The sequence below is a fragment of the Aptenodytes forsteri genome, unplaced genomic scaffold (genome assembly GCF_000699145.1).
Source record: "Aptenodytes forsteri isolate BGI_AS27 unplaced genomic scaffold, ASM69914v1 Scaffold87, whole genome shotgun sequence".
Taxonomy (NCBI): domain Eukaryota; kingdom Metazoa; phylum Chordata; class Aves; order Sphenisciformes; family Spheniscidae; genus Aptenodytes; species Aptenodytes forsteri.
This window is the reverse complement of record NW_008796041.1, coordinates 6,493,571-6,519,880: the sequence shown is the minus strand read 5'-3', so window position 1 is coordinate 6,519,880 and position 26,310 is coordinate 6,493,571. Positions and strand designations below refer to the sequence as shown.

The following is a 26,310-nucleotide window of genomic DNA, read 5'->3' as shown; positions in this document are numbered from 1 at the left end:
GAGAAGTCCTGTGTCTTGTTTTGCCACAGCTCAGAGGTAAGGAATCAAAGCAGTAAGTGTTGAACCATGCTGTAACCCTGCAGGAGGGGGAAAAAAGAGAAGGGGGAGAAAATCAGCAAAAGACAACTGAGCAGGATTTAAAGACAGAGGATCAGATCTGGGAAAGGTTTCTCAGAGTGTAAAACTCTGTAAATGCCCAGCTTTTTTGGAGCCTAATCCAAACATTTCCTACAGCACGTGGGAGTGCTCGAAACCTCAGCTTATGACCCAAACTGGCCTGAGTGCTGAGCAGGTAACTATCCAGTGTCAGCACATCTAGGAACCAGCCAGTACGGAAATCGTGGAGTGAGGTAATCTTATCCACTCACACCTCATAAAGCCTTGCAGGAACCTATCTATCTGGGAAATCAAAATCCGGGTTTAACGATCCAGAGCCTTGTTGTGAAGGTCAGTCTTTGTGACATTTAATTTTTAATTATTATCCCAAAGAACTGAGGAGGCCCTATGCTTTCTTGTTGAAACCCATCTGGAAAAACAGACGATAAGAAGAGCAATAATAACACTGCTTGGATGACAGATGCAGGAAAAAGGAGCATACTGTAGGTGTTGGGCAGGTTATTTCACTCCAAGGACAAGCAGGAAATAGGAGAGAGCTGCTGCTCCCTGCGGCGCAGCCCCACCAGCCTGCCTCCCCTGCAGAGCTGCTTGGAGAATGCCTCGAGTCCCAGCTGAAAGAAAAAGCTGAACAATAAAATTTGTTTCATCTGCAGGATTTCACAGAATGCGCTTGGTTTCTTGTTTGTTTGGGGTTTTTTTGTGAGGTTTTTTCCCAGTGAAATAAAAGCAGAAAGCATTTACACTTTACTCCCCTTTTTTAAAGTTGGACATTTCTGATTGACTTTATACTTCTAGTAGAAAACCAATTTTTCTTTTTTTTCATAGAATCATAGAATCATTGAGGTTGGAAAAGACCTCTAAGATCATCGAGCCCAACCGTCGACCCAACACCACCATGCCCACTAAACCATGTCCCTAAGCGCCTCATCTACACGTCTTTTAAATACTTCCGGGGAAGTTTTCTTTATTTACAATGAAAAAATGTTAACCTGTTTATTTGCAGGGTCTTTACATGGGGTCATTTCTGAAAGAATTCATCTCCGACTCTTTGTGAGCTCCTGGAAATCTCTGTGACTGAGTGTTCAATGCAGAGCAGGGCTCAGAACTGATCAGCTGTAATACCTGATGCTGCGAGGATTTTCTTGGACTTATTTAAGAAAGTCTACGGGATTGCTTTTCAGAGAGAAAAAAAAACTTCCTTATTTTTAACACACATCTATAAAGGGGAAAACAAATTTTTAAGTTGGTGCAACACACTTTATTTTGTCAGGCAAATAGTATTTTAGATATTCAATTAAATAGCACTATGTTAAACTACACTTTGTTCTTTCTTACACACTATATAATGCATATTCACTGTAATGACAGCTTCATCATGCTAGGAACTTATACACATACCTACACTTTTAAAAACAAGATTTTCTTAATAAAACACACATATCTACAGTAACAACAATTGCAAAGAACACATTGTTAGGTCAAGATTTCAGCAAACTTTACAAACTACACAAAATAAAAATAGCGAAAAAAATATCAGTACACAGTGAAGTTCTTAGCAGAGAACGTATCTTTACATTTGGTGAAGTTATGCCTAGAAGTCATTTTGCTTTTGTATTTTTTAAGGAATAAAATTATATACATTATTTAGTAATCCTCAAAATAGGAAGTATTAAATAGCACAAACAATATTACAGTCTTAAGTTTTGGTGTTACCTACAGTAGAGGGGCTACTTTAAACAAATAAAAATTGCAGTTTGTCTATTCTGTACATGTAGGGCCAAACCCTCAGCTGGTATAAACCACAGTAGCTAAATGGACAGCAAGGAAGTTACGTTAGTTTATACCAGCTGAGCATCTGGCTCCTGACTACTCTATACACAGGGGAAGGCTACTAAGCATGGAAGCTTGGACCGGTTACGCACTGACAGAAGCTTATTATATATATGCTGAAGTTTTCATGCAGCAGGAAAAATGTTAGTTTAAGTATAATCCCTTAAACAGTCATACCATAATAATGGTATATGAAGCAGCTTTAAAAATATTATTTTATAATCATATGAAACTCTGAGCTATGCTGATTGTTTTAACGGAATCCCTTATTGCCAATATTCTATTAGAAAACAGTGTAACTACAATTTCTGAGGCCTAATGGGGGCCTATTAAAATATCAAGGTACCTAACCACTTAAAGGGTAAATTGTACCCTTAAATACCTATTAATCACTGTATTCCATCTGGAAGCAATTATGATCCTCACAATAGACATTAATATCACACTAACTCTGTAGTGGATCTGCTGGGGAAATAGGAAGAACATGGCAGCATACAGAGTATATGCACTAATGTCTTTCCAGGAGGTAGTTTTATTTTGTGGCACTCAATTTTTGGTTTGTCACTTACACACTTCAGAAATCAACCATCCTCAGGAAAAAAAAAAAAAAAAAAGTAGTTTGCTGCACTGAAAGTCAGCTGGGTTAAAAAAAAATAATCTTATTTTCCCTTACCCATCTCATTTGCCTTTTTTTTTTTCCTCCAGAATCCGCTTTGCTAGCTCTTGGGGCCAGATCCAAGCTTACTGAAGTCAAAGAGAAAGTTTCCTGATGGTTTCCATAAGAAGGGCTTTAGATACCAGTGGCTACGTATTGCAGAAATATGCATTTAGGCCTTGATTAAGGAAAGCACTTAACTAGATGGCAATATACGAGCAGGCTGGTACTGCCATCCCCTTTGAAGCAAGCAGTAAGCACACAAATTAATTCAAAGAGCTCCCACCAGCATCAAAGGGACTCAGAGACCGTTTAAGTGGTTTGATCAATCAGACCCCATTCCCCAGCTATTCTGCATCAGGTGGTGATAAAGTGACACATCTAACTCATATCAGGTAAATACCAGAGTTACCTCCATTGCACTAGATCTTAATTCACACTGGCACAAACCCAGAGGTGTTCTCCTACACCCTGTAGAGTTACTCCCAGAGTACTCTAATAGAAGCAGAATCAAAATAATGCCCAAAGAGTTTCAACAAAGACCCATTAAAATGTTTAAAACTATGTTTTAAAATACAGTATCCATCTGTTACTGGCTGGAACTGACAACTTCTAAAAAAGTTTTTTTATTATCTTCTCTGAGTTCAGAAATTATTTTCACTCAATTTTTTTTCCAGAAATTTACCTTTTTTTTTTTTTTAGCTGAACATAGCTCAGTTTTGAGCTGAACGTTAGTTTATATTTTTGTGTACTACCATAAAATATCATGAAATAAACCACAATTTTTCTAAGGTACTCATAGGTTTTTAATCCCTGTTATCTATCTCCTTTGAACAGACTCAGCGGCTTCCGGAACACTCTTACATAGTAAAATGAGGAGATTTGTCCCTATTTTTTGGCATTATTGTTGCTCAAAAAAAAAAGAGAGAGTTTTTCCCAGGATGGCTTGATGCACATTTACCCAATTTTCAACTAAACATACTTCATGTTTAGACCTGACAGCTGCTTCTTAAACAAAAATATTTCTGTTTTAACATGCCTCTCAAGTTGTTAAACTTTTTGGTTTTTTCACCCAAACCATTTTTCAGTTTTATTTTCCCCTCATTCTTTTTTTTTTTTCTTTTCCTGATCTTCTTTTCAGCAGAAAACTGAAAATAAGAGGGAATTGTGAAAATAACATTGAAAAGAAAAAGGGTACAAAGACTGGAAAATGGAAATGGTTTAATTTAAAAATTTCAGTTAAAATATTTGCAACTTTGAGAAAACAGTTGAAAAAATAATGTTTTAAAATTTTCAGAGACACTCATGACTTGTTTCTACATTGCAGACCATCTCCAATTTAATCATGGAAGAGATTAAAGATAATCTATGTTTTTCATTTCTGGGTAAACACTATATTGTATACCCACATTCTGTCCTTTGTAAAAAATTGGAGTGTAATTCTTTGAAAAATAGCTAAAATACCTAAGTCACTTAGGTGTTTTTCAAAATTGTATGTATAATGAACATTCTCATGTTAGCTTTGTGCCACTTATAAAGCTATGTAGTGTTATAGGACACCCTATTTTAATAAAAATCAATATGAGCAGAAATATTTTAAGTTACATTCCAGAACTCATGAATTTATTACAACTCATACTATGCACAATAATCAGTGTTTCCTCTGATAAAGTATAATTTTTTTCTTCTACTCGTTCCTTCATTTGACCTCTGAATGAATGAAACATTTCTACTATACTTTACTTGCTTCCTATCAGCATGCATTTACATGATTTGAACAATGAGTGAAAGCTGTAAACCCAATATTGAACAGTAAACAAGAAGGAACTCATGTTCTTAAATGCAGTGCAAGGAAATCTTAGTACCATCCTACTTTGAGCATGCATCTTAACCCAGATTCTTTCACCACCAGTCTGGCTGGTACAGTTCCAGAGCTGCAAGATAATGCATTGATTTTGTAAAAAATTCTATTCAGCTGTAATTAAATACTGAGATGTTAAATGTGAATCTGGTTTAAGATGAATACTCAGTTCTGCTTCTAGGACAGAGCCCAACCTAGTGTCAGTAGGCATCCAGGAAAGAAAATGCTCTGCGTTATTTTCTTTAGTTAAGTTACACTGCATTTTACTGGGAGGAGGATCTTTTCTGAGGCTTGTTGGATTTTCATTTAATTTTTCATCAGATTTGCTCAAATTTGTTCTCAACAGACAAATATAAGCCCCCTACAGTAAGGACAAAGATATCTATTACTACAAAATAAAATTAAGATCCAGGTAATTGATTCCTTCTATTTCTACTTTTCCTGCTATTGATAAGAGCCTTTAGTTTGCTGTAGTCCCCTCTCATCTTCTGGGATTCTTCCCTCTGCTGACCTTGCTGTCTACTGTCTTTGCAGTACTGGTTAATCATCTGCATCTCTGAGTGGCTGAAAGCTCCCACAAAGTCCTTTGGGTGGAACTGCAGCGCTCGCACCGAGCTGGCCCAGGTCCAAGGGGACCACTTGTCAGTCATGAAGGCCACCATCTCTGAATCCAACACTTTGAAATTGATCTTTGCTAAGGTCTGCTTGAAGCTGTTCTCTGTTGCGATGCAGTGGTAAAGCCCCCGGTCGCTGTCTTGGACAGAGCGAATGAGGAGTCCTTGCTCAGTAGCTATGATCCTCTCATTCAGCTTGACCTAAAGAGCAAAAAGGCAGAAGGAACGTTTTAGGGAATGTTATGGAACAACACAGTATTGGACCTCTTGGTAAGTCTCACTTCAAACACCTCTTTCTTTCTTAGAGGGCTTCTTAAAGGTACTACGTTTTGCTTTATCACATCTCCCAGAGACCACTGTTACTGCTACTGTTAGGAGAGAACTTACCTCAAGGTACGTAAATGTCGCTAAAGAAAATGACTTCAATATTTTTATTCGTTATGTTACAATAGGTTTGATCAGGATGAAGACAAAGATGCAAATCTGGAGACTACATGAAAGAAGAGTTTTCATAATGTTCAAATAGCAGAGCTGAGGAAATGAACTTTCATTTGCCAGGGTCACACCCCCGAGAACGTCTCTTCCAGCATCAGAGATTGCTGCTGAGACTCAATGGAAGAAAGGTGCAGAACTGGGGGTTGATCTGTCATTGAACACAAGGTGGCTTCTAGTTAAATATTTTGACTTTGAGCAGGTTCCTGGGGCTAGCTTCTGAAGAACTCTATCTGCACTGCAGAGTCTATAGCCTGGTATAAAAGTTTTCATCGCAGTGGCCTCAGCTGGGACTTGGCTCCTTGGAAACCAAGAGCAATTTTTCTACTCTCCTATTTCCTTTCTGGCTTCAGACTCTCGACAGTCCCAGGAGATGGTCACATCATCCGAAGGAAGCAAGTTACCACAGCTTGTTGAGTCATCATCTGATTATAAATGACTGCGCACATGTCCCTTTGCATATCAGCTGTGAAGTAAAAATCGGTAATCTAACCCATTATGAAAGAATACCAGTGCTGGTATTTGTATGAATGATTTCTCTGTTTTGCCACTGCACTTTACATTATATCTGATTCTCTTGGGAATTCATTTATTTATTATGCTATTCTGTTATTGTAAACTTTTGTAGACATTGTGGAGGTAAGATTTTCAGAAATTTGAGACTGGAAATGTAATTAACCCTTTGATTGCTTTAGTTTGTCTGTTGTTATTTAAAACTGCATTGATTCTAATACAGTTATTGAACATAAGAACTAAAAAAGGAGATGTTCTGCTGAAGCAAGGGGTTAAAGAATTGCACCTAGATTGCCAGGACACTGCTTGAGTCTTTGAAGAGTACATGAGAAAAACAGCATGAAAGACAGTGAAAGGCTTGTAAGTCCTCTCTGATTTTGGAAAATGGCCTGATATGAGAATAATGCTTTTCAGTATTTATAATCTATCAACAGACACCATATTACTTAATATTTCCTTTCAAAAGATGTTCCTTTTTATTCATATAGTAACTGCCTTGGATTTGAAATGGTTTTTTTCCCCTTTTATATTACTTAAGGAAGGCACATTCCCCATAAACAATCATACTGTATATTACAGTGCTGAAACTTGAGAGCCTTAGAGAGTGCAGTAATGGAAAATGTGATTGCACCGTGGTGGGGAAATGCTTTTGTCAATACGTGTTCTTAGCCTGGACTAGTTTCTTGCTAAAGAAACCTTTCACATTTCTCCCACTTTTGCCTTTTATCTCTTCAATAGCACAGAAGGGCTACTGCATGCTGACTTCTTCCTGAACTTTATACAGGTTATTGCTTTTATGCCTATTTCCTCAGATCAATAAGAAGTCCTGAGTGCTGCAAACCTTCAGTTTGCAATTAGTAAGGTGTGAAGGAAAAATTCATTAACTAGTTCCCCGACTTTGGGAGCTGACAGGAATTTTCTGATAGCTGTTCTGGTCTGATAGAAATCACTGGGGCTGAGGAGTGAAGTCCCAGCTATACTGAAGAGTCTGCCCTTATTTATATGAGTAAAGTGCTGGTCACTGTCCTTCATCCACGCAAATTCTCCAGCTTCACTGTAGCCGGACTGTCTGATGAAAACACACACGCTACCTCGCCTTGGTCCGGGGAGTGGATTGGATGCTGACTGAGGTCCCTTCCAGAGCCACTGCTCACATTACTCACCTCTTTCCTCCTGTCATTGTCTTTCTGTAGCAGCCATTTAATAGAAGCCTGAGGAGATTTGGGTGTGCATTCGAGAAAGGTGGTGTTGTTTTTTACTCCATACTGAACTATTTCTGCAGCGTTTCTGTATGCTAGAAGGAAAAAGAAAACAGGTCAGGCTACTGTGAATGGTGATTTGATATAGAAAGCAAGTAACTGTTTGCAATACAGGTAAACTGTTTGCAATACAGGTAAAATGAAGTATATCTGATCCTGATATTGGCCAATAATAAGTAATTTAGGGTACAAAATTTTCAAAGAAATGAAATGAAATGTGAAGAAGCACATCCAGTTCCAGATACCAGTGTTTTCAATCCGACATGGTCTGTTCTGAGAAAGTAGGATACCTGTGGGCTAGTAAGCTCTGCTGATGGGATAACTGAGCTCAGGGATATTGTTCCCTGAAATTATCTCATTCTCTGCTACTACAAGAACACCTGTCTAAACTCTCCAAAGGAGAATGAAGCATTTAATATATTTCTTCACACTTCACAGTTTACGAGTTGGGGGAATATGGTTGCATGACTCAAAATACAGCAGCACGCCCTAAAGAAGGCTCCGTCTATTCCAGCTGCGTGCAGTATCACAGGGAGGCGAGAGAGGGCAGACTTGGCTCCCGCTCCTGTGCTTCTCTTACAAAGCAAGGAAGGGACTTGGCTCTAAATCTGAAAGGCAATGAATACGTAGACAGGCCAGCAACAAAGAGCAGGACAGATTTATAGCACTCCAGCAACACCTGGGCAAGTGCTGAGCGTATGTCAGCGCTTAGACTTGTTGTGCCCCTTTATAGTCTTGATAGATGAACAATTGGTGGTTACCGATAGGAACTTTTAGATGCTCATTGCTTGGCCCAAATCATACTACTTGTCCTGAAAACAATACACTTCCAGATTTAAAAGCTTACATCATATATAAAATAGAATATTTTTCTCTTTCTTTCTTTTTTTTTTTTTTTTTAAAGGAAAAATGGATACAAAATAGTATGAGAAATGCAAATACTTAGAAGTCAACATGTCTAAAATCAGACTCTGTTTTTGCACAGACTGGTTTTCCTCAGAGTCTACTTTATCTCCCATTCTTTTCAGCTTCTTTCATCAACTGATATGTGAAATTGGAATCTATTCTACTAAAGGAAGGAGACTTTACTTGGTTTTAGTCCTTCAAAGTTTTTAGCACATTTATGAGTTTGTACCAAAATCAGTTGCAACTGTTAGGAGAAAAACATGGAAATATTTTGCATTCAAAGACCATAAGCTAGGAAAGAGCTTATCTGCGGGCTGACCTATCTGTAGCTGTGGAACAGTGAGAATCAGAGCTGTAACACATTTTTATTTTAATGTACACTGGAACTAGGTGTACTACAAAAATGCATTTTTATTTGTTTAATTGATCAACGTATATCTAACTTCTTACCTTGTCCATACTACTACTACTTATACATGCTAAGAAAAAGATTGAGAGAATACAAATGTATTTCTCTAATGACCATAAGGGCTAACACAAGCGTAACAATATTAAACAGAACATTTGAAAAGCAATCATACAAGCCCCTTAGTTCATGATGATCTATTTAAAAATTGCAATATGCCCAAAACGTTGAGTTTATACATGCTGAGAGGTCTAAGGCATGCAACCTATCATGTTTAAAGACTTTGTTTCAAGATTATGGTTCCCTATGAACTTGGAAGATTTCTTGCTATTGCCCTACTCTCTGGTCTTTTGTCCTTTAGATAGATTTCATTTTCTCTCCAAACATAGTAGTCTTGCTATAAATGGCTTTAATTATATTTTGAAAAAGTCTAAGTTGCTGTTTCTTTTTATCTTTTTTTCCACCGGGGAAACAACTGCCATCTACCTGTGCTATATCCCACTGCTGTCACCAAAACATCCTTTAACGTTGCTAAAACACATAAACCTATAAATACATCCACATTAAAAAAAATGGTTGGAAAACAAGAAACCTGTTTCACAAGACTGTCAAGGTTTAAATATTTGTATCCCCTCAGCCCAGAAAGCAGACAGTTGGCATTCTCACATTTTCCACATCGAAAGAGGAGACACCCACCCTTGGGACAGACAATGGGTGGGTGGTCACAGCACATGCCTGAAAGGTAGGACATGCAGCTCAAGTTACTTCATGATTCAGAGCCTAAGCTCTAACAGGGATCTCTCAGAGCTCAGGTGCATACTCTAATGGTGGGGTCATCTTTTGTAATTACCTATGGAAGCTATTCAGCTTCATAGAAACTACCTAATACTGAGTCATGGGGAAAGACCCACTGGCACTGTAGATTGGCAGCTAGAGCAGGATTAGCCACATTTGGGCTGAGGGATCTACACCCAACTGACTGTTGTGGTTTGTTTTGATCCAGGAGATTCTTCTGAGACCCAGTGGAGACCACGTCAGTGGAATTATTATTAACTGAACATTTCACATGTAACTCTTAAAGCATTGTTCTTTTACTCAAAAAATTCAGTCAAAAATTTACAATCAGTCAGGTCTATTATTTGGTCTCTGGATGGTACAGATGAGAATGCACTTCAAAATGCAGGCTCAGAAACAGAGGTGAAAGGAGCATAATTCTCTAATGTGTGCCCTTGGTTTGATGGCATACATTGCCACAGCCTAGCTCAGACATGCATGGGGTTGAAGAGGATTAACCTTCCTTTATGTATGTGTCTACTCTTACTATGACTTTGGCAATATTTGACTGGTGTCCATCAGTCTGGAGAAAGTGGTAGCTGGGAGGGCAGAGCATTGGCTTCCCTGTCCACCTGCACCATGCCAGGCTGACTAAACAGTTGCACAGCTGGAAATAAGTGACTTCATAAAGAGATTCGGAATGGTTTATTTTCCCATGTAAAGGGAGAAAGAGATAATCATAACTCAAAAGACAGGTAGAGCACCTGCTGTTTTCTGAAAGATGTGCTCCAAAACACAATATGGCCTCAAATATGCAGAATAATTCTGAGGTCCAAGACTTACATGCATGAAGATAAATTAATAAAGACTGAACGGATTTAGAAGTAGAACAGCCCTCAAATTAACTGTACCTGTTGTACAGTCAACACTGTCAGCTTTCCATTTCATGTATGCTGAACTATGTATTTCATGGTTCAAATTTTATCATATATATGCAAGTTTCATCTAATTGCAAGAAAAGATGTTAAAATCAAATCAAAACAAAACTCAGACTTGGAAAATAATTATGCTTTACCAGTAAACCACACAGATAATGTGAGTTACGATGAATCACATAAAGGAAAGCCACGCATTCTTTATATAGCATGAGGATCTCTAAATTACAGTACCTTTCAGGTTGAAACCTCGGCACTGAGTCAGAGGGTTTCCATGTCTCACGTCTTGCCTACGACTCCTCCTGAAATATTTTGTAAAAACAAAATGTTATTCCAAGATAGCTACATTGCAAAAACCACTTTTTTATTTGCGGGTTTTGGGGTTTTTTTTACTAGATCAACTGTTAGGGATAGTTCATGACTTACTGTGAGTGTGCTTTACTCTTGGCAGGCTTCCTAGAGTGAAGATACTGTTTGAGTGAGTACTCTGTTGCTGAAGTTTATAAATGGTTGTACTTTTGGTAGGTAAAGTAGTTTTGCAATGGAGGTATAGAGATGGAAGGGCTAGAGGTGATGCATAAAATAGACATACGTTCACTGTTGCAAGACCTAACATTCAAAGCCAGATTCCCCAGCTGGAACTCTTCATAAAGGCAAACACCTAAGAATGAGCTGCATAAGAGTCACAGTGCTCATATCTAAAGCACCAACAGAAAATTATGGTATAGGGCATGTTCCTTCCTTGACTTTGGCAGGCACCTTATTTTTGGTGCCTGTAGCCACCTTGGTAGCAGAGTGACTGCAGTATTGCCCTGGTTTCAGCTGGGATAGAGTTAATTTTCTTCCTAGTAGCTGGTACAGTGCTGTGGTTTGGATTTAGGGTGAGAACAATGTTGATAACACACCGATGTTTTAGTTGTTGCTGAGCAGTGCTTACACTAGTCAAGGACTTTTCAGCTTCCCATGCTCTACCGACTGAGAAGGCTGGAGGTGCACAAGAAGCTGGGAGGGGGCACAGCCAGGACAGCTGACCCCAACTGGCCAAAGGGACATTCCATACCATGTGACGTCATGCTCAGTACATAAACTGGGGAAAGCTGGCCGGGGGGGCCGCTGCTCGTATATTCTTCTTCTTATTATTACTATTATTATTACTATTTTATTTTATTTCAATTATTAAACTGTTCTTATCTCAACCCATGAGTTTTCTCACTTCTACTCTTCCGATTTTCTCCTCCATCCCACAGGGGGTGGGGGGGGAGTGAGCGAGCAGCTGTGTGGTGCTCAGTTGCTGGCTGAGGTTAAACCACGACAAGTATTCACCCAGAATGGTGGAGAGCTAAGATTCAGTTCTATCCTCTACTTGTATGTGATTTTTTCCAAAAGTTACTCAAACTCACCAAGTCTCAGAATACTTCTAAATAAGACTTTGTTATATTATTTGGATGACAGATGCAAAATCACGATTCTGTAGCAAACTAACTAGGGAACTTACTGGGATTGGGAATACTGGCATTTCAGTCCTCCTTGGCTAGGAGGTCATAGCTCACAGAATTCAGTGCATGAAAATCTGGTACCTGAATTTTTTATTCTTAAGATATATTATTTTATTTGTTGAATATTCTGTAAGTTAGTTCAATATTTATCAAATTCAACAAAAAATATATTGATGACAGACTGTTGCAAATGGATGCTGCTGGGATATGTAACAGCTGTATTCTGAACTATGCACTAATGATTTTGTGAGATCAGAAACCATAAAAAGCCCCTGGAGCTCCAGTACCGCTGAGTGAAGGGTGATGCCTCTGTGGCCAGGTACTGCACAAACACCCAGAGACAGTGTTTATAATCCCGTGTCACCTGATCCTTCACTGCATTGTTTTAAAAGGAAACATTTGAAAGGAGATGTTTCAAAGGAGTAATTTCTGACATTCCATGTATATTTTTGATGTTTACCATCAAAAATACTTCATCTTATGTCTTGGCTTCTTAACCTTTGTGAACTACGCTGCTCAGGGAAGTGGTTGAGTCCCCATCCCTGGAGGTATTTAAAAGACGTGTAGATGAGGCGCTTAGGGACATGGTTTAGTGGGCATGGTGGTGTTGGGTTGACGGTTGGACTCGATGATCTTAGAGGTCTCTTCCAACCTTAATGATTCTATGATTCTATGATTCTATTTATGTGAGTCAAAGGAGACAATGAAGAATTTCTGAGTGAATTTCAGGACTCCTGTGCTACCGTGAGCTGTTCCACACTGTCAGAAATGGCACGCCGCTTGCATTTAGGAGTTCTGAGAATGTAAACTTACAGTTTGATATGTATAAAAAAAGGTTGAGAAGGTGGTGTTTAGAAAATAAAGATAATACTGTCAGGTGTTTTGAGGTAAATCAATGTTGGATGAGGAACCACAGTAATCCATGGGAGACAGAAGTGTCAAAAGAAGCAAATAAGCAAATGTGTCCAGCAGATACTACTGTCTAGACTATGGGATTTGGCTCCAATTACCAATGTTTTCTCCATAATCTCTCTCATTAGATAAAGGGACAACTCATTTCCTTTACATATGAAAACCAGATTTTTTTCCATACAGTTTTAGGTGTTTATTTTGGTTTGACATAAAAAGCAAATTGCAAACAAAATGTCAGCATGAAAGCAAGCCCCAGTGGAAATAACCCTAGGTGTATATAATGGGGATGGCAAGGAATCCACTGGAAACTGCACAGACTGGGTATACCTGACTGCTCATTATATCTTTCAGCAACTGTGTTAGGTAGGGGTTAGGTGGCCTGAGACTTGGTGATTTTTCTTTTCTTTCCTCCCCCCATCTTCTGACCTTTGTTCCACGGAAGAAAACAACGAGTTTGCAGGCTGGAGGCTGAATATGCTGAGTGAAAGCAGTGAAAACCCCAGGTACTTTACCAATTGCTACATGGCCAGGTTGGGCTTTACCTTTTAGTCTGAAATAAGAAATGAATCAAGAAAACCGCAATAACAAAAGTAATTGTCTTTCATCTCAGGGGATGACATTGCCATCAGCTCGTTGAGTCACTGGAGCAGAGCCAAGCTTTGTCTGTTTCTGTCTACCATCTCCTTCCATGTAGGTAAAGGAGTGAAGCCCATTAACTGTATCTGGTCTTCTGCATCTGCAGCTCAGGTGCAGGGACTGAGCACCGTAGCACATAGTGGGTAAAACTCTGGCGTACATCTGAAAGGTTTGTCTCCTCTGCAGTAATACCTCATTGTGTATTCTGTAGCTTTGTTTGTATATGAAGTGAAATCTTAGCAATACAAGAGCTCACTACAGCCTCCTGCTATTAAATGTTTCCCTTGGGAGGAGGAAAGAGGCTCCTGTTTTGCATAAGAATTATGAGATGGACTATTAGCTCTGTTGTAAATTAAAGAGAAATTGCTTTCCCTGTCTGCTTTAATAAATCTCATGTCAAAAACCCCAAATCTGCAGGCATTACACGGAAATCACATTTGCCTAAAATTTCCCTGGAAATTATTCTTCTCACTTAGGAGTAAATGAGGAACAACAAAAAAAAAAGACTTTATTCCTCAGACAGCCCGAGAGACATTTTGCTGTATTTAGGGCTATCATAATTACATCCATAGTGAGCAACTGAATTTAAACAAAGGGAACAAATGTTTCACTGATTTTGTGTGCATGAGAGAGAAGGATTAATATTAATGATAAGGAATGGGTTTTTTTTCTTTTTTTCGGTCCATTACTTTAAATATGAAAAGGCAAGCTCTTTATCATATGCTCTTGCAGCATACGCTCCTAGGTGATGAACAATGCCAAGCACAATAGCTACGGAGGTATTGTTCGTACATGCTGCTGAAAGGAATGACATCCCACTTCTCCATCACATTACAACACCCCAGGCTACATAGCAGAACAGCAGCCTTCTTTCCTTGCAGACTTCACTGGGCTGCTTAAGACCCTCACCTTTTCCCCGTGGGATAAAACCTGGAGCAGGAGCTGCCATCCCAGGCGCAGTACGGATCTCGGGCTAGGCAGCAGTCAGCGCAGGCTGTCCCGTAGATGTGGCAGCGATGCAAGGATACCTGGGTGACCCCTTCATCTGAGCTCACGTACAACTGTTGCTGTAGAAGGAAATGGAAAGATTTATTTCAGATGTGGAGGATCTTCACCCGAGACTCGGCTAACACACCTAAAAACCTTTCAATTAATTTTGGAATTAACTCAAGGCCAAGAGGGGAGCCACTAATATATATAAAGCCAAGATAAACAGAAATCTCCCAGGTGAACAGGCCTATAATATTTCCATGTTCCTGTTAGAAAACACTTAGAAACACTGGGGATTTTTAATGGTTTTTGGACATTAAGTGTCATTGTTCTGTTCTGGAGCAGACAGGCTGAGTTAATATTGCTCAGATTTGAGAACTTGGTTCTTATTCAGTGAGGATTATTGGCTCAAGCCTTTGAACTAAGTATTTTCTCTGCATATAGTCACTTTAATAAATATTATGCAGAGTTCCTAGTTGGATTCTTCAGTGCATAGACTTCCAAGAAATAAAACCTAGAGATTATGTCGAGGCTTAGGGCCAGATTCTGATAGCCTTATATACCTGGAAAAATAAGCCAACAGAACTTTTATAATGAATGAGACCATTTGCAAAAGAAGTTCAAAGTGAATAGGTCATCACCAAAATCTGGGCTAAAATGACTGTTTTACTCAGAAACAATTAATCAATTATTCTTAAAATAGAAATTAATATTGAATAAAAACCTTGAAACTCCCCTGATCTTTTTGTCATAAAACTAAAAAATTACACTGAATTCAATTTAGTGAATAATGTTTACTTATTAGTAGTTTTGTAAAATATTGAGCAACATGTTGCTTGCAAAATCATGGAATACATATTTTTAGTTTGGGTCTTTAACATTTCAGCAGAAATCCTCTCAGCTGTTTTCATCACTCTTATTGCCATCGTTATTACTAATACACAAACACGCACAATTGCACCATGGACCCAACAACCCCAACACTGCCTTTTTGCATTGACTAGACTTCCAAGGGAAAATTTCTATTTAGGACTTACAGAAAAAAAGAGGAGGGAAAATTTCCTCTTTTAGTGCTTTTTTTTTCCTTACTTGTCAAACAAAACAACAAAAAAATATACACTTTCAGTGAATTAGAAGTGATACATAATGAATAGAAATTGTTTTATCTTAGTGGCTCTGGGGCATATAAACAGCTCATGCAAACTTCAGTCAAGTTTTTCCATATTCATTATGGAAAATCTCCTGCCTATATTTAGTATGCTGCACAACAATTGGTATTCTAACATCTTTAAGTCAATTTATTTCTCAATTAATAAGCACTAAGTAAGAATTCCACTTTTCTTTACCTTTTTAGATGAAATCTTCATTGTTGTTATAGGAGAATTACTCTGAAAGACAAAATTCCAAACCACATTTACAAGGACTCTCTTGTTAATATTGTCTCGACATTAAAATTTGAAATTAAATAAAACCTAAGTCATACCTAAGAAAACTATAACTTTTCATATCTTGGAAAGGCATCACTCACTCCTACTAATTTTTTGCTATTTTCAGAACTAAACAAATGACATAAATACAAGTAATGTCTCACTAAATGTATTGGCTAAACTCAACTGCATTATTATTACTCATGTGCATCAACAAGTTTTTGCACACTTCTAATTAACCTGCATCTGTGTTACCTCAGCAATACAGAAGCAATGTGTTTTGAAGCCATTACTCTCACTTTATAATAAGAAACAATGTTTGTTCTTTGACAATGATGATAAAGAAAAATCATACAATAGCTCATGCATATTTACCACATGACCCAGATAAGAATATGTCATACTTCTCCTACACATTATGTACAGTGCATACAGTTTGGTTGCCATCCAACATATACTTTCAGATTATCAATGACTAGAATATTAAAAATGGCACGTGTGTTATTGAATGTTTCTTTCCCAGAGACAGTACTCTGTACTACTGTGTGTCATTACTGCAGTCTATTATTGTCTGTGTCCAAACCAAATCTTAAAGAGCTGGAAAGGGAATTATCACATTAATTGCCTTAAGCAAGTGAAGCAATTAATTATTCTCATCCAAACAAATGATAAAATTGATGGTAATAAAAACGTTCAGCATTTTTTGAAGATTTAGCATTTTCTCAGTCACAAAGGAAAGCCACAACGGTGGGCCAGGATTAATTGCAGTGGACTACAAGCAGAGCAAGGAGGCCAGGACTAGGAAATCTGGCTGCAAATCACGTGAATTGGCAAAGGTTTGAAGGAGTTTAGAGCTGCTGCAGTATTTCGTGAGTCTGGAGACTCAAGGTCAAATGCAACAATGGATCTGATGCCACATTCTCCTTTCCTTGTTTATACTCTGCAAAGGAGTTGGTGCTTTGCTTACTCTCGATATTTACTAGCACACAGCCAGTGATCTCATTCCTGCTGTCTTGGAGAGACTCATCAAAATACTGCCATGCTGCCCGCACAGATTGCAATGGCTGAGGTTACGATATCATGATTTTGAGGGTTCAGGATAAAAAAGCCTGTGCACAGAGGCCCAGAAACTAGGTTTAGGGTCAGGATTCCTCTCAGCCCACCTATCTGCTTGCTGTATTAATTTACCTTTCAGTAAATGGAATTAGTAATACCTGGGTGAAGGGTACTCTTTAGGTAATATTATTCACACAGATCTTTTTTAAAGGGAAGTCTTCAACAAAAGCCTAGGAAGGCTAATTATACCTTTATGAGGGTTAACACAGAGTGTATTCCTTTTCTTAAAGGAATTGTTAATGCTGCCTGTCTCGATAAAAAAGCTTGAATTTTTTGTATCCTCTCAATGAAATAGAGAAAAGCCTATGACAAAACCCTTAACTAAGTTTATAAATGCATACTACCATTTGCCCTGAGACTACCTGTTTTAAAGAATAGCCCATTCAAAAATTTCAAAGGGGTTTTTCAACATGAGGGTGAACATTTTCTTTAGGTTATTATAAGCTGCTACATGCCAGAGTGATTGACAGGGGCTATTCCCTTATTTCTCCCTGTAGTTGTTTGTGTTTCTTTTCAGCTTATGTTGTGTTAAGCTTGTAGCTTTCTTGACTCCAGAGGCATGTGGCTTTGAAGAACTGGAGTTAAGCAAAAACAACACTAGTTTGCTTGCATTCTGCAGCTCAGAATCGGGAAGATTATCAGATAATCAAAGAAGTACAAAAGTCTTAGATTCCATCGGTAAATAGCGACAGTCTCAATACGTGATGCCAATGATAAAAGTTGCCTTCTGGCAGCCACTATAACACGACCTTGTAAAAGTGTGATTATCAAAATCCTTCTAGCCAGTATAACAACATAAAAAATAGGCAACTTAAATACAGGGGAAAAAAAGGACTTAAGCTAGCTACAGCCTTCATAACAGTGGACAGTTTATATTCCTCTTTGGGTGGGTATCAAGCTGACAGTATGCACATTTACTTGATCTTTTATCAAGTCACAGTTGCCCTTGACAAAGTCTCTTAGAACAAAGTGTTTGTGTGAACATACACATCGGAAGAGTAAAAGTGGGAGCAAGCCAAACCTGAAAAACCTCCAGCTCTTCTAAAATGAGTTCTCCACTTGCAGAGAAGTTGGTGGGTAGGACAACAACTTTTTGTACAGTTCCTTGATCTGGAAAAGATGAGAAAAAGTGAGACCATGTGACAGAGAAAGAAAGAAAAAAGCAGACGAACCATTATCAATTACGAAAAGAAACCATCAAAGCAAGTACTATGACATAGAGAAAGGTAAGAAATGTTCAGTAATTTTGAGGGTTTGGGTTCAGAAAGAACCATGAGATGACTCCTTATATAGGAATACTATATATAGTATTATTCTCATATATGAACATGAAGAAGTCATGGTAAGATTGGCATTGCTACCATTACTGTTACCATTCTACCCAAAAAGACCAATCAAAATCAGTATCTTCTGTACTAGTTGTGTACAGATGCACAGACAGAAGCAGTATCTATCCTAATGATCTTAAAGTAAAAACACAGCAATATAAACAGGTAAAAGGGAGCTACTGCAGAATTTAATATATATTCTTATTCATTAATAAAACGTAGTGAGAACTGATTATATGAACGGTAAACTTTCCAAAGAATAACTCTATCTACACCTAAACAAAGTAAGATGAAAGCTTTTTTTTTCAGGAAAGTCAAACAATAATCAAGTCCATTACATATTGGTAGGAGTCAATATTTTGGTCCATAAGGAAAGAAGGAAAAGCAAGGTGAAGATATTGTAGCTACTCTGTCATGTCTGCCCTCTCAAAATACAGTTCCAAGCCTCCCAAATCCACTCAGATCAAAGGAGTAAGAAGTAAGAAGGATGGGGCAATGGCAGTGTTTTTGCAGGGTAGATGTGATGAGTGAGACCAAAGGGATATTTGTGATCAGTTTTCCAAATTTGTTATGTCGAAAGAATAGATGAGATGGAGGGGTCCATCTGTGAAGGCTCTTAAAGGCTGAGACAGCCACTGAAGTATTTCAGCAGAAAAGGCAGACTGTGGGAGAGAAGAATCACGAGGACAAGCATTTTTACTTGGAAAAAGCACAGCACGTAGAATTCCTCTTGCCTGAAAGGCCTGGAAATTAGTCTGAGTAGAATAAATTTATTTGCTCAAAATTGACTCTGAGGAATGAGACCACATGGTATAGATTCTGTTTGGACTTCAAAAGTTTTACAAGCAATCTTGACTTGTGTGGTTAGTAAAACATTAGTATAGCACAATATAGGTAAGTATCTACATGTATTTTAATGAATTTGTGTCCGAGGAAAGGAAATCTCAGCTTCCTGTTTGGCAATTCATGATGTAGACAACGTAAACTAAAAAAGGGCAATTTTGCTTTTGCTTTTAAGGTCAGTGACTAAATTCCATAGCTGGAGCTGCAGGGCAAGTTGGTTACAGTAAATAATTTACATCTTCTTATTTCCCTGGAGGAAGCCAGCAAATAATAATATATTTTATTTAAAAAATTAATGTTTAAAGCCAGAATATTGATATGTAATGACCTGACCACACACAGAGAGCACACTGCAGTGTTTTGTCATTTAAAAAAAAAAAAAGGAAAAGAGAAAATGAAAACTGACAAGACTTAAAAATGTGTAGCTATCAATTGTACATGCTTAGGGCACGTTAGGCATGAATTTTTCATGAGAATTTTCTATGGAGAACATTTATTCTCATTATACAATGGCATGATAAACCAGTTCCTTCCGAAGAAACTTTACTGAAACTAAATCTTGTGATAGCACAGCTGTGGTCTAGACTGGGTGCCAGTATTAGCAAAGCTATGAGAACCTGAGAGAGATTTACTAACTGCCAGGACCTACTGAAGCTTTAAACTGCTGCAGATGCATCCCTCGTCGGAACTAAGGAGAAGCATGTGTGTGTGCATGTGCGTGTGTGTATTTCTGCTCCTACTGAAGGGAATAACCCACTCACAAATACACACAGCTTAAGCCCAGTCTACCTCTGCTTCTTTGCATCCTTTTATCAATGTCCTCTCTCTAACATTAAACTATACCATAGAAAATACTGTATCAGAAGTGCAAGAAGGAGTTGCAGCCTTTTGTGTTTTTTTTCAGCTGCCTGCAAAGTGTCAACTACCTGTAACCCTGAGATACAGGGCACTAAGCCTGTTGACAGTGACCTTACCTGCAAAGGAATGTGAGGCTGCTGAGCCTCTGAAGAACCGGTTTATTTCAATGATCCATTAGCACATGCCACACATTTAAAATTCCTAAATTGTCTTTGGTTCTCAAACATTGCCCCAAATTGAAATCAGAACCTGAGGGGAGATTTTATCCTGGGCATTGGCACAGAAAATACTGATAATGCCTGACGCCAAGCCCTTGTGTCCTAATAAACTTTCCTATTTGAAAACTGGGTTCCTATCTGCCTTTTTGTCACACCCCAGCAAAATACACAGAGTTAAGGACTGTTTACCTTGGTATTCATTCCCTTTGACTCAATATTTTACCATTCGCTTTGACTCAGTATTGTACCATGAGGGACAGATAGTTGGAGAAAGGAATGTTCCACTGTTTTAAAGGAATTAGTAAACTTAATACGACATTTAAAATAAATATTCATGTTAGGGAAAGTAGGCAATAAAAAGCTATTCATTAAATGAAACCACTTAAAGCAAGGAATTCCAATAGTCTGTACATATATATGTGCATAATCCCAACAATACGTGGCTTGCAGGCTATAGCCCTCCACCCCTTCTAAAGATAATTTTTCTACTGTTTCTCAGCTTGTTCCTTAATAAATGAAACACAAACGTTTGTGCCCAGAAATCACTTCTTATTCCTTTCTCAGTAGTACTGATGTCTCCACTATAAGCACAGTAGCTGACAAATCAAGCACTTACATATGTTCATGTCAGAAAGCTTATAGTACATCTGAGTTTTGCTTATTTCCTTTAATGGCAAGGCAGCAAACTAAATTCCCTGGGTCAGAAGGAAGGTGGAAAGGATGCAGCACAGTGCACTGCAGGAGGTATATGCAAAGTAGCAGTGCCTGAGCTGTTTCCCAGTGTATTTCATAACAGATAATCTTTTGTGTTGTAAGCCACGCAAAAGAGATCATTAAACAAGTATAAGTCAAATTTTTCATGTTTAGGTCAACGTATGAAATTATAAGCTAATTCTGTAAAAATCATAAAAGTGAACAGGATAGTTTCCGTCGCCGTTCACTTGTTACTTCCAGAAATCCACTTGCAAACAGTTCTACACTGTTATAATTTCACATAGTCATGAAAAAAGCCATTGTGTCTCCAGAATATCAATCCACCACTAGAATGTGTGAAGAGGCAGATTTATGCTCACCACTTCCCTGATTTTTCACTGGGAGCTGTTTGCAGCCTTGCATCAGCCCAGCAGCCTGTGAGTCGAGGGCAGACGGACAAGCGAGAAGAAATCTCCCTCAAGCTGACAGCAAGAGGACAAGGGCGATTCATAATGACTGCTTTTCTGTTTCAAACCTGCATGAACAACCGCAGTGTCTCAGCTTGACATGGAAGACAATGTTACTGAGATTGTGTTCCCTCTGAGAGGATGGAGAAAGAGGGAACAGCAAGGGAGGAAAGTGCTAACATCCTGCAGGCTAAAAAGAGGTGTAGAGAGTATGCAGAGTGGGAAATAAAATGGAGAAGGAAGGCAGTCCAATAAATGGTCCAAGGAAGGAAGAAAGAGAGACAAAATAATAACAACAACAACAACAATAATAATAATACCACCTTCCTTGAAACACAGGGCATGATTCTGTCTGGTATTAATCAGGTAAGCTTCATTGATACCAGTTGGACTATGCCTGATTACACTAATTCCTGGTCTGGCTGACCATGGGCAATGGAAAAGGCAAAGCTTAATGAACAGCAATGAAAAACACACAGGTGTTTGGCTGGAATCTGTATTCCAGAAGTTGAATCTGCAGGTCTGAGTTTAAATCTTGTTCTCTGAATTTCTACTAGCTTTTCTTTCCCCAGCCCTAAGTAAGCACTGCAGTTATCAGTACTGTGAGCCTCAAAGAGAGTCAAGACCAATCCACCCCTGAGCCACATCACATGCACAAACTGAACAACAAATAAAAAACCCTGACTTTTCCACATCATAAAAAAAATGACTGCAATGGACACCAACTGCTACCCTGCCAGGAGATTCACAGAGAGGCCTCCTGCAGTAATTCCCCTCCCTGATCTGTCTGACATTGCTGGAGACCCTCTGAAAACTTTTCTCCGTGTTGTACCTCTCAGCCTGATGGCAGCTTAATTATTTTTGGTCTGTAACCTGAGTTGAACCTGATGCAAACAAATAACATTAGAAGAAAAAAGAAAGCAAAGAGTTTGCAGAATGCTTAAAATCTCTCTGTTTGAGAAAATGTTCAGGCTCAGCAGAGCACCTGAGATGGTGGCAGGTTAGCAGTGAAGGCTGAGAGCCAGGTCCCCACACTTTCTGCTGTCCTTAGGTGTCTGCTGTAAGTTAGGGCTCCCACCACAGCCACCTAACTTCTTTGTGCTTTAGTTCACTCATCTGTCAAATGAGTGTAATCTTTTTCTAGCTCATTGCTGTGAACCTTTGTAAAGTCATTTCAAGCCGCATCAAAGAAGAAAAATGCAGATATAAATGTCTAATGAGCTCACACTTGAGGGCAAAACTTTCACAGAGCCCCAGCTCGGTCAATCTTCCGGGACACACTGTGATCTTGTTTGAACAAAAACTGAACAGGGAAAATAAAACAGGTGGAGGAATGCCCTCTTAACTTACATATTTCTTAAAAGGCTGTGAAAAAGCATTGGATGAGTCGGTCAACAAAAGGTTTTGAATGACTCAGGCAGTATGACCAAGAGGAAGAAGGAAACTGTCTGCCGCCTGTTGTGCCACTGTTGTGCAACATCATCTTCCCAAGCTCACAGACACGAAGCTGCAGCCAGCGAGTCTGTGGGAGGCAAGCTTGCTCTTCTGACCAGATTATCTTTCTCCGTTAGAATCTGTAGCTTATTACAAGATTTTGGCTATTGCGTTACTGGAGGCTACCGTTGTCAGCAAGGGTTAGTTTTCCAAAAAGACAGCCATCATGTAACACCATGAAAACGAGTATTACAACCTTATGCTCTGAAGGCACTTACTGCATCCAGACTTTGAAAACAAGTGTTGCATCAGAAAAGAAAAGATAATAAAAAACATCGATCAACCTCATGCCACATCAGACACGTGGCCCACATTAATCATCTGAATAAGCCACACTAAGGTCTGAAGTGCCTTTTCATGACAGTAAGCTAGATCTCTTTACACAAAAACATATCCTATCTTGATAGGAAGGAGCTGAAAAAAATCCTATTGGTGCCCATGTCTGTTTAATGTACACAAGTTTGACCCAGACATTTAAATATTCTCATAACACCAAGAGCAATAAAAAACCCCATGCATAATCTTATGGTTGTGCAATCTGCGTGTACTTTGACCAAAGGCTTTCGTACTGCAAGCTTAAAAAATAAATATTAATCTCAGGAAAATGTTCTCATGCTGTTTTACTGCTGTTCTTAAAACTCAGATGGAAAACAATCTACCAAAGGATAAACAGAAAATGTTGAAAGCTCGAGTTCTTTAGATATAACTGAAATGAATAAAGTAATCAGAGTAAAACTCCAGGGTGAATCAAAAACTTCAGAACTGAGTCCTGGCCTACCACAGAAATGGGATAATCGAAGCAGAACTCTAACCCTAAAGTCCTGAACTGAATATGTTATTACTTATCGCATAGGGAAAAAGTATCATCAGCATCGTCCTTGTCAAATATGCAAATGAGTGATTACATTATATCCAAGTAAATTATCCCTCAGGTTTCTGTTTGGGAAGACGAGGTATACAGCACTCTTCTCTTGTACCACTGCTCTCTACCATTAAAGACTTGCTCCTTACTCTAAATCAGCTCATTTCAGAGGAGGGTGAAGAGTTCCCTTTGGGTGGACTTAACAAAACTAGGAAGTTTTGTTAAGTGCTTTGGAAGTCTTCAGGTTGAAAAGCATACGGAAAATAGGAGATCGTTATCATTTCAAAAGCAGGTGGAATGCTGCGAGAACAATGTCTGTCCCTGGGATTTATTTTGTTAGCTATGTAGACAAGCAAGGGAGAAAAGCAACATATGAACCCTGGGCATGGACCAGCAGCCCCTGTGAGCTCAGCACTTTTGTCTGGGAGTGCAAAAGAAACACTACATTTAGTTCACATTAATGTGAAAAAATGACACAGCTGCCTATACCCTCCCATGCCACATGATCAAAACCACTGGGGTTCTTGGAGCTTTACACTTCTGTTATTCTTCACTTGCATTCAGGAACTGATTTATTACTGAGGCTATAGAGGAGGAAGAGAGGAAAAGCTAAACATTTTGTGTGCTCTGCATCTGGCAAGACATAAAACACTCCAATTTCAAGCATGAGACAGGTCACTGACAGTGACAGACATGGCTGGCTACATCTCAGTTCAGCAGCAGTAACTCATCATCCAAGCTGAGTGTAATTGTCACCAGGTGTCAAGTCCCATTGTCTCCGGCTGTGGGGCTCCAGGCTCCCAAGGAAATTATCACACGAAATTCTCCTATACAATGTGGTTTTTGCTTTTGCCGGGATGAACTGACACCAAAGCAAATCCCCTCTGCATTCCTTTTGACAGTTAATATCTCTATCAAATCCTCCTGAGTCTCACAGAAAGCAGAGAATAAAGAAAACAAGTTTCTCCTCTCAGTGGCTGAAACTTGATCACTTTTATTTAAAAGGGCTGAGAAATGCAGTAACTTAACATTGCACCAATTTCTTCTGAGGAAGACCTTGGAAACTATTAATGTCCTGTACCCTACTCAGGAAGGATAATGCCTCCCCTCCAAGTAACTAGAAAGCAGACAATGATCCTCATCTCCAAGTGTAATGCAGAAGATAAAGCAATGAATATAAAGTATCAAGAGCTGCAGCTTATGTCTTTGTCCCATAATGGACCCTGTGCTGATACACAGAAGAGGATTAACAAAACATAAGAACAAGCTGAGGCTTGTTAATGTTTTTAACGAATCACAGGTGTATGTGTGAGGCCACATTGATCACCTAAAAACAGTCAGAAGCTAATCAAAGTATAAAATGAAATGCACTGTATTTATCTCTTGCAGAATTATGGAAATGCTAAATATCAGTATTATGCATTTTCATGCACATTTCAAATTTTCAATACATTTCCAGTATTAACTATCACTGATACATTAAGAATCCTATATTGGTTGGAAATGTATATCTCTTATCCTTTCCACTAATTTTTAGTAGAATTTTCCTCCAATTAACATTAGATGTTTATAGAGCATTTTAAAACAATGGCTCCACTATATAATAAATGCACAAAATGTTAATTTGAAAGATCTGTACTAGCCTACCAAGCTATTACTCTGGCTAAACATAGTGATTTGGCAAGGAATAAAGCTAACAGAAAACCAAACCTTCTTGATTACTAAGAGTTCTTGTGGAGTTGTATAACAGCAGTAGGGACAATATCTCTTAACACTGCTGATATTTCTACAGTAGTGTACAAAGACTCTTTACTTCTGTAGGAAAGGAAGAAAATGACCGTAAAGGGTCCCAAAGTCAAGAACTGTAGCTGCATTAATTAAACTAAAAAGAAAATGTGGTTACATGTTAGGGAGGGGGAAAAAAATACCTCAAGAAGAAAGCCCTGTCCTAATTAGTTTAATTTGGTAGTTTCCAATGACTGCAAGTAGGATCAAAGAGATCTTCAAGAACACCTTAAAACTCATTTATCAACTGCCAACCAAGAAAACAAAAATACCCAGATCAAAAACTGATGAAATTCCTAATGTAATTCATTACCCAGAGTTTCTTCTACCCTGACTATGCCTTATAGTATACTAAGCATTCACAGTACAGTAGATGGTGACCTGGTAAAGGTTTGACACAAGAACATGATTGAGGTGTTTCTGTTTTCCTATTTCCTTTCATTGAACTGCAGAACCCTGTAGGCTGGAAGGGGCCTCTAGAAGTCATCTAGTCCAATCCCCCACTCAAAGCAGGTCCAATTAGAGCAGGTTGCTTGGGGCCATGTCGTGTTGGGTTTTGAATCCTCTGAGTCTCTGAGGATGGAGAATTCACAACCTCTCTGGGCCCTTGTTCCAATGTTTGATCACGCTGACGGTGAAAACCTTTTCCTCTATATCTAATTGCAATGTCCCACATTGCAACTTGAGTCCATTGCCTCTCACCCTGACACCGAGCACCTTGAGAAGAGTCCAGATCTATTTTTTTTCCCGTTAGATAGTTGCACCCTCCCATTAGATAGTTGTCAACAGCAATAAGGTCTCACCTTAGCTTTCTCTGAATAAA

At 38.7% G+C, this 26,310-nt stretch overlaps 1 protein-coding gene across 3 annotated transcripts in view; it reads right to left on the bottom strand.

The window, feature by feature from the left end:
• Positions 1-3,827: 3,827 nt before the first annotated feature.
• Positions 3,828-26,310, bottom strand: part of SEMA3C (semaphorin 3C) — a 137,402-nt gene continuing 114,919 nt past the window's right edge. For all 3 annotated transcript variants that reach the window (XM_009285523.1, XM_009285524.1, XM_009285525.1), the window contains 6 exons: positions 17,961-18,049; positions 15,743-15,784; positions 14,316-14,473; positions 10,597-10,664; positions 7,246-7,376; positions 3,828-5,278 (listed from right to left, as the gene is read on the bottom strand). In XM_009285523.1, the coding sequence (XP_009283798.1) occupies positions 4,865-5,278; positions 7,246-7,376; positions 10,597-10,664; positions 14,316-14,473; positions 15,743-15,784; positions 17,961-18,049 (902 nt within the window). In that variant the 3' untranslated portion in view covers positions 3,828-4,864. The remainder of the gene's footprint in view (positions 5,279-7,245; positions 7,377-10,596; positions 10,665-14,315; positions 14,474-15,742; positions 15,785-17,960; positions 18,050-26,310) is intronic.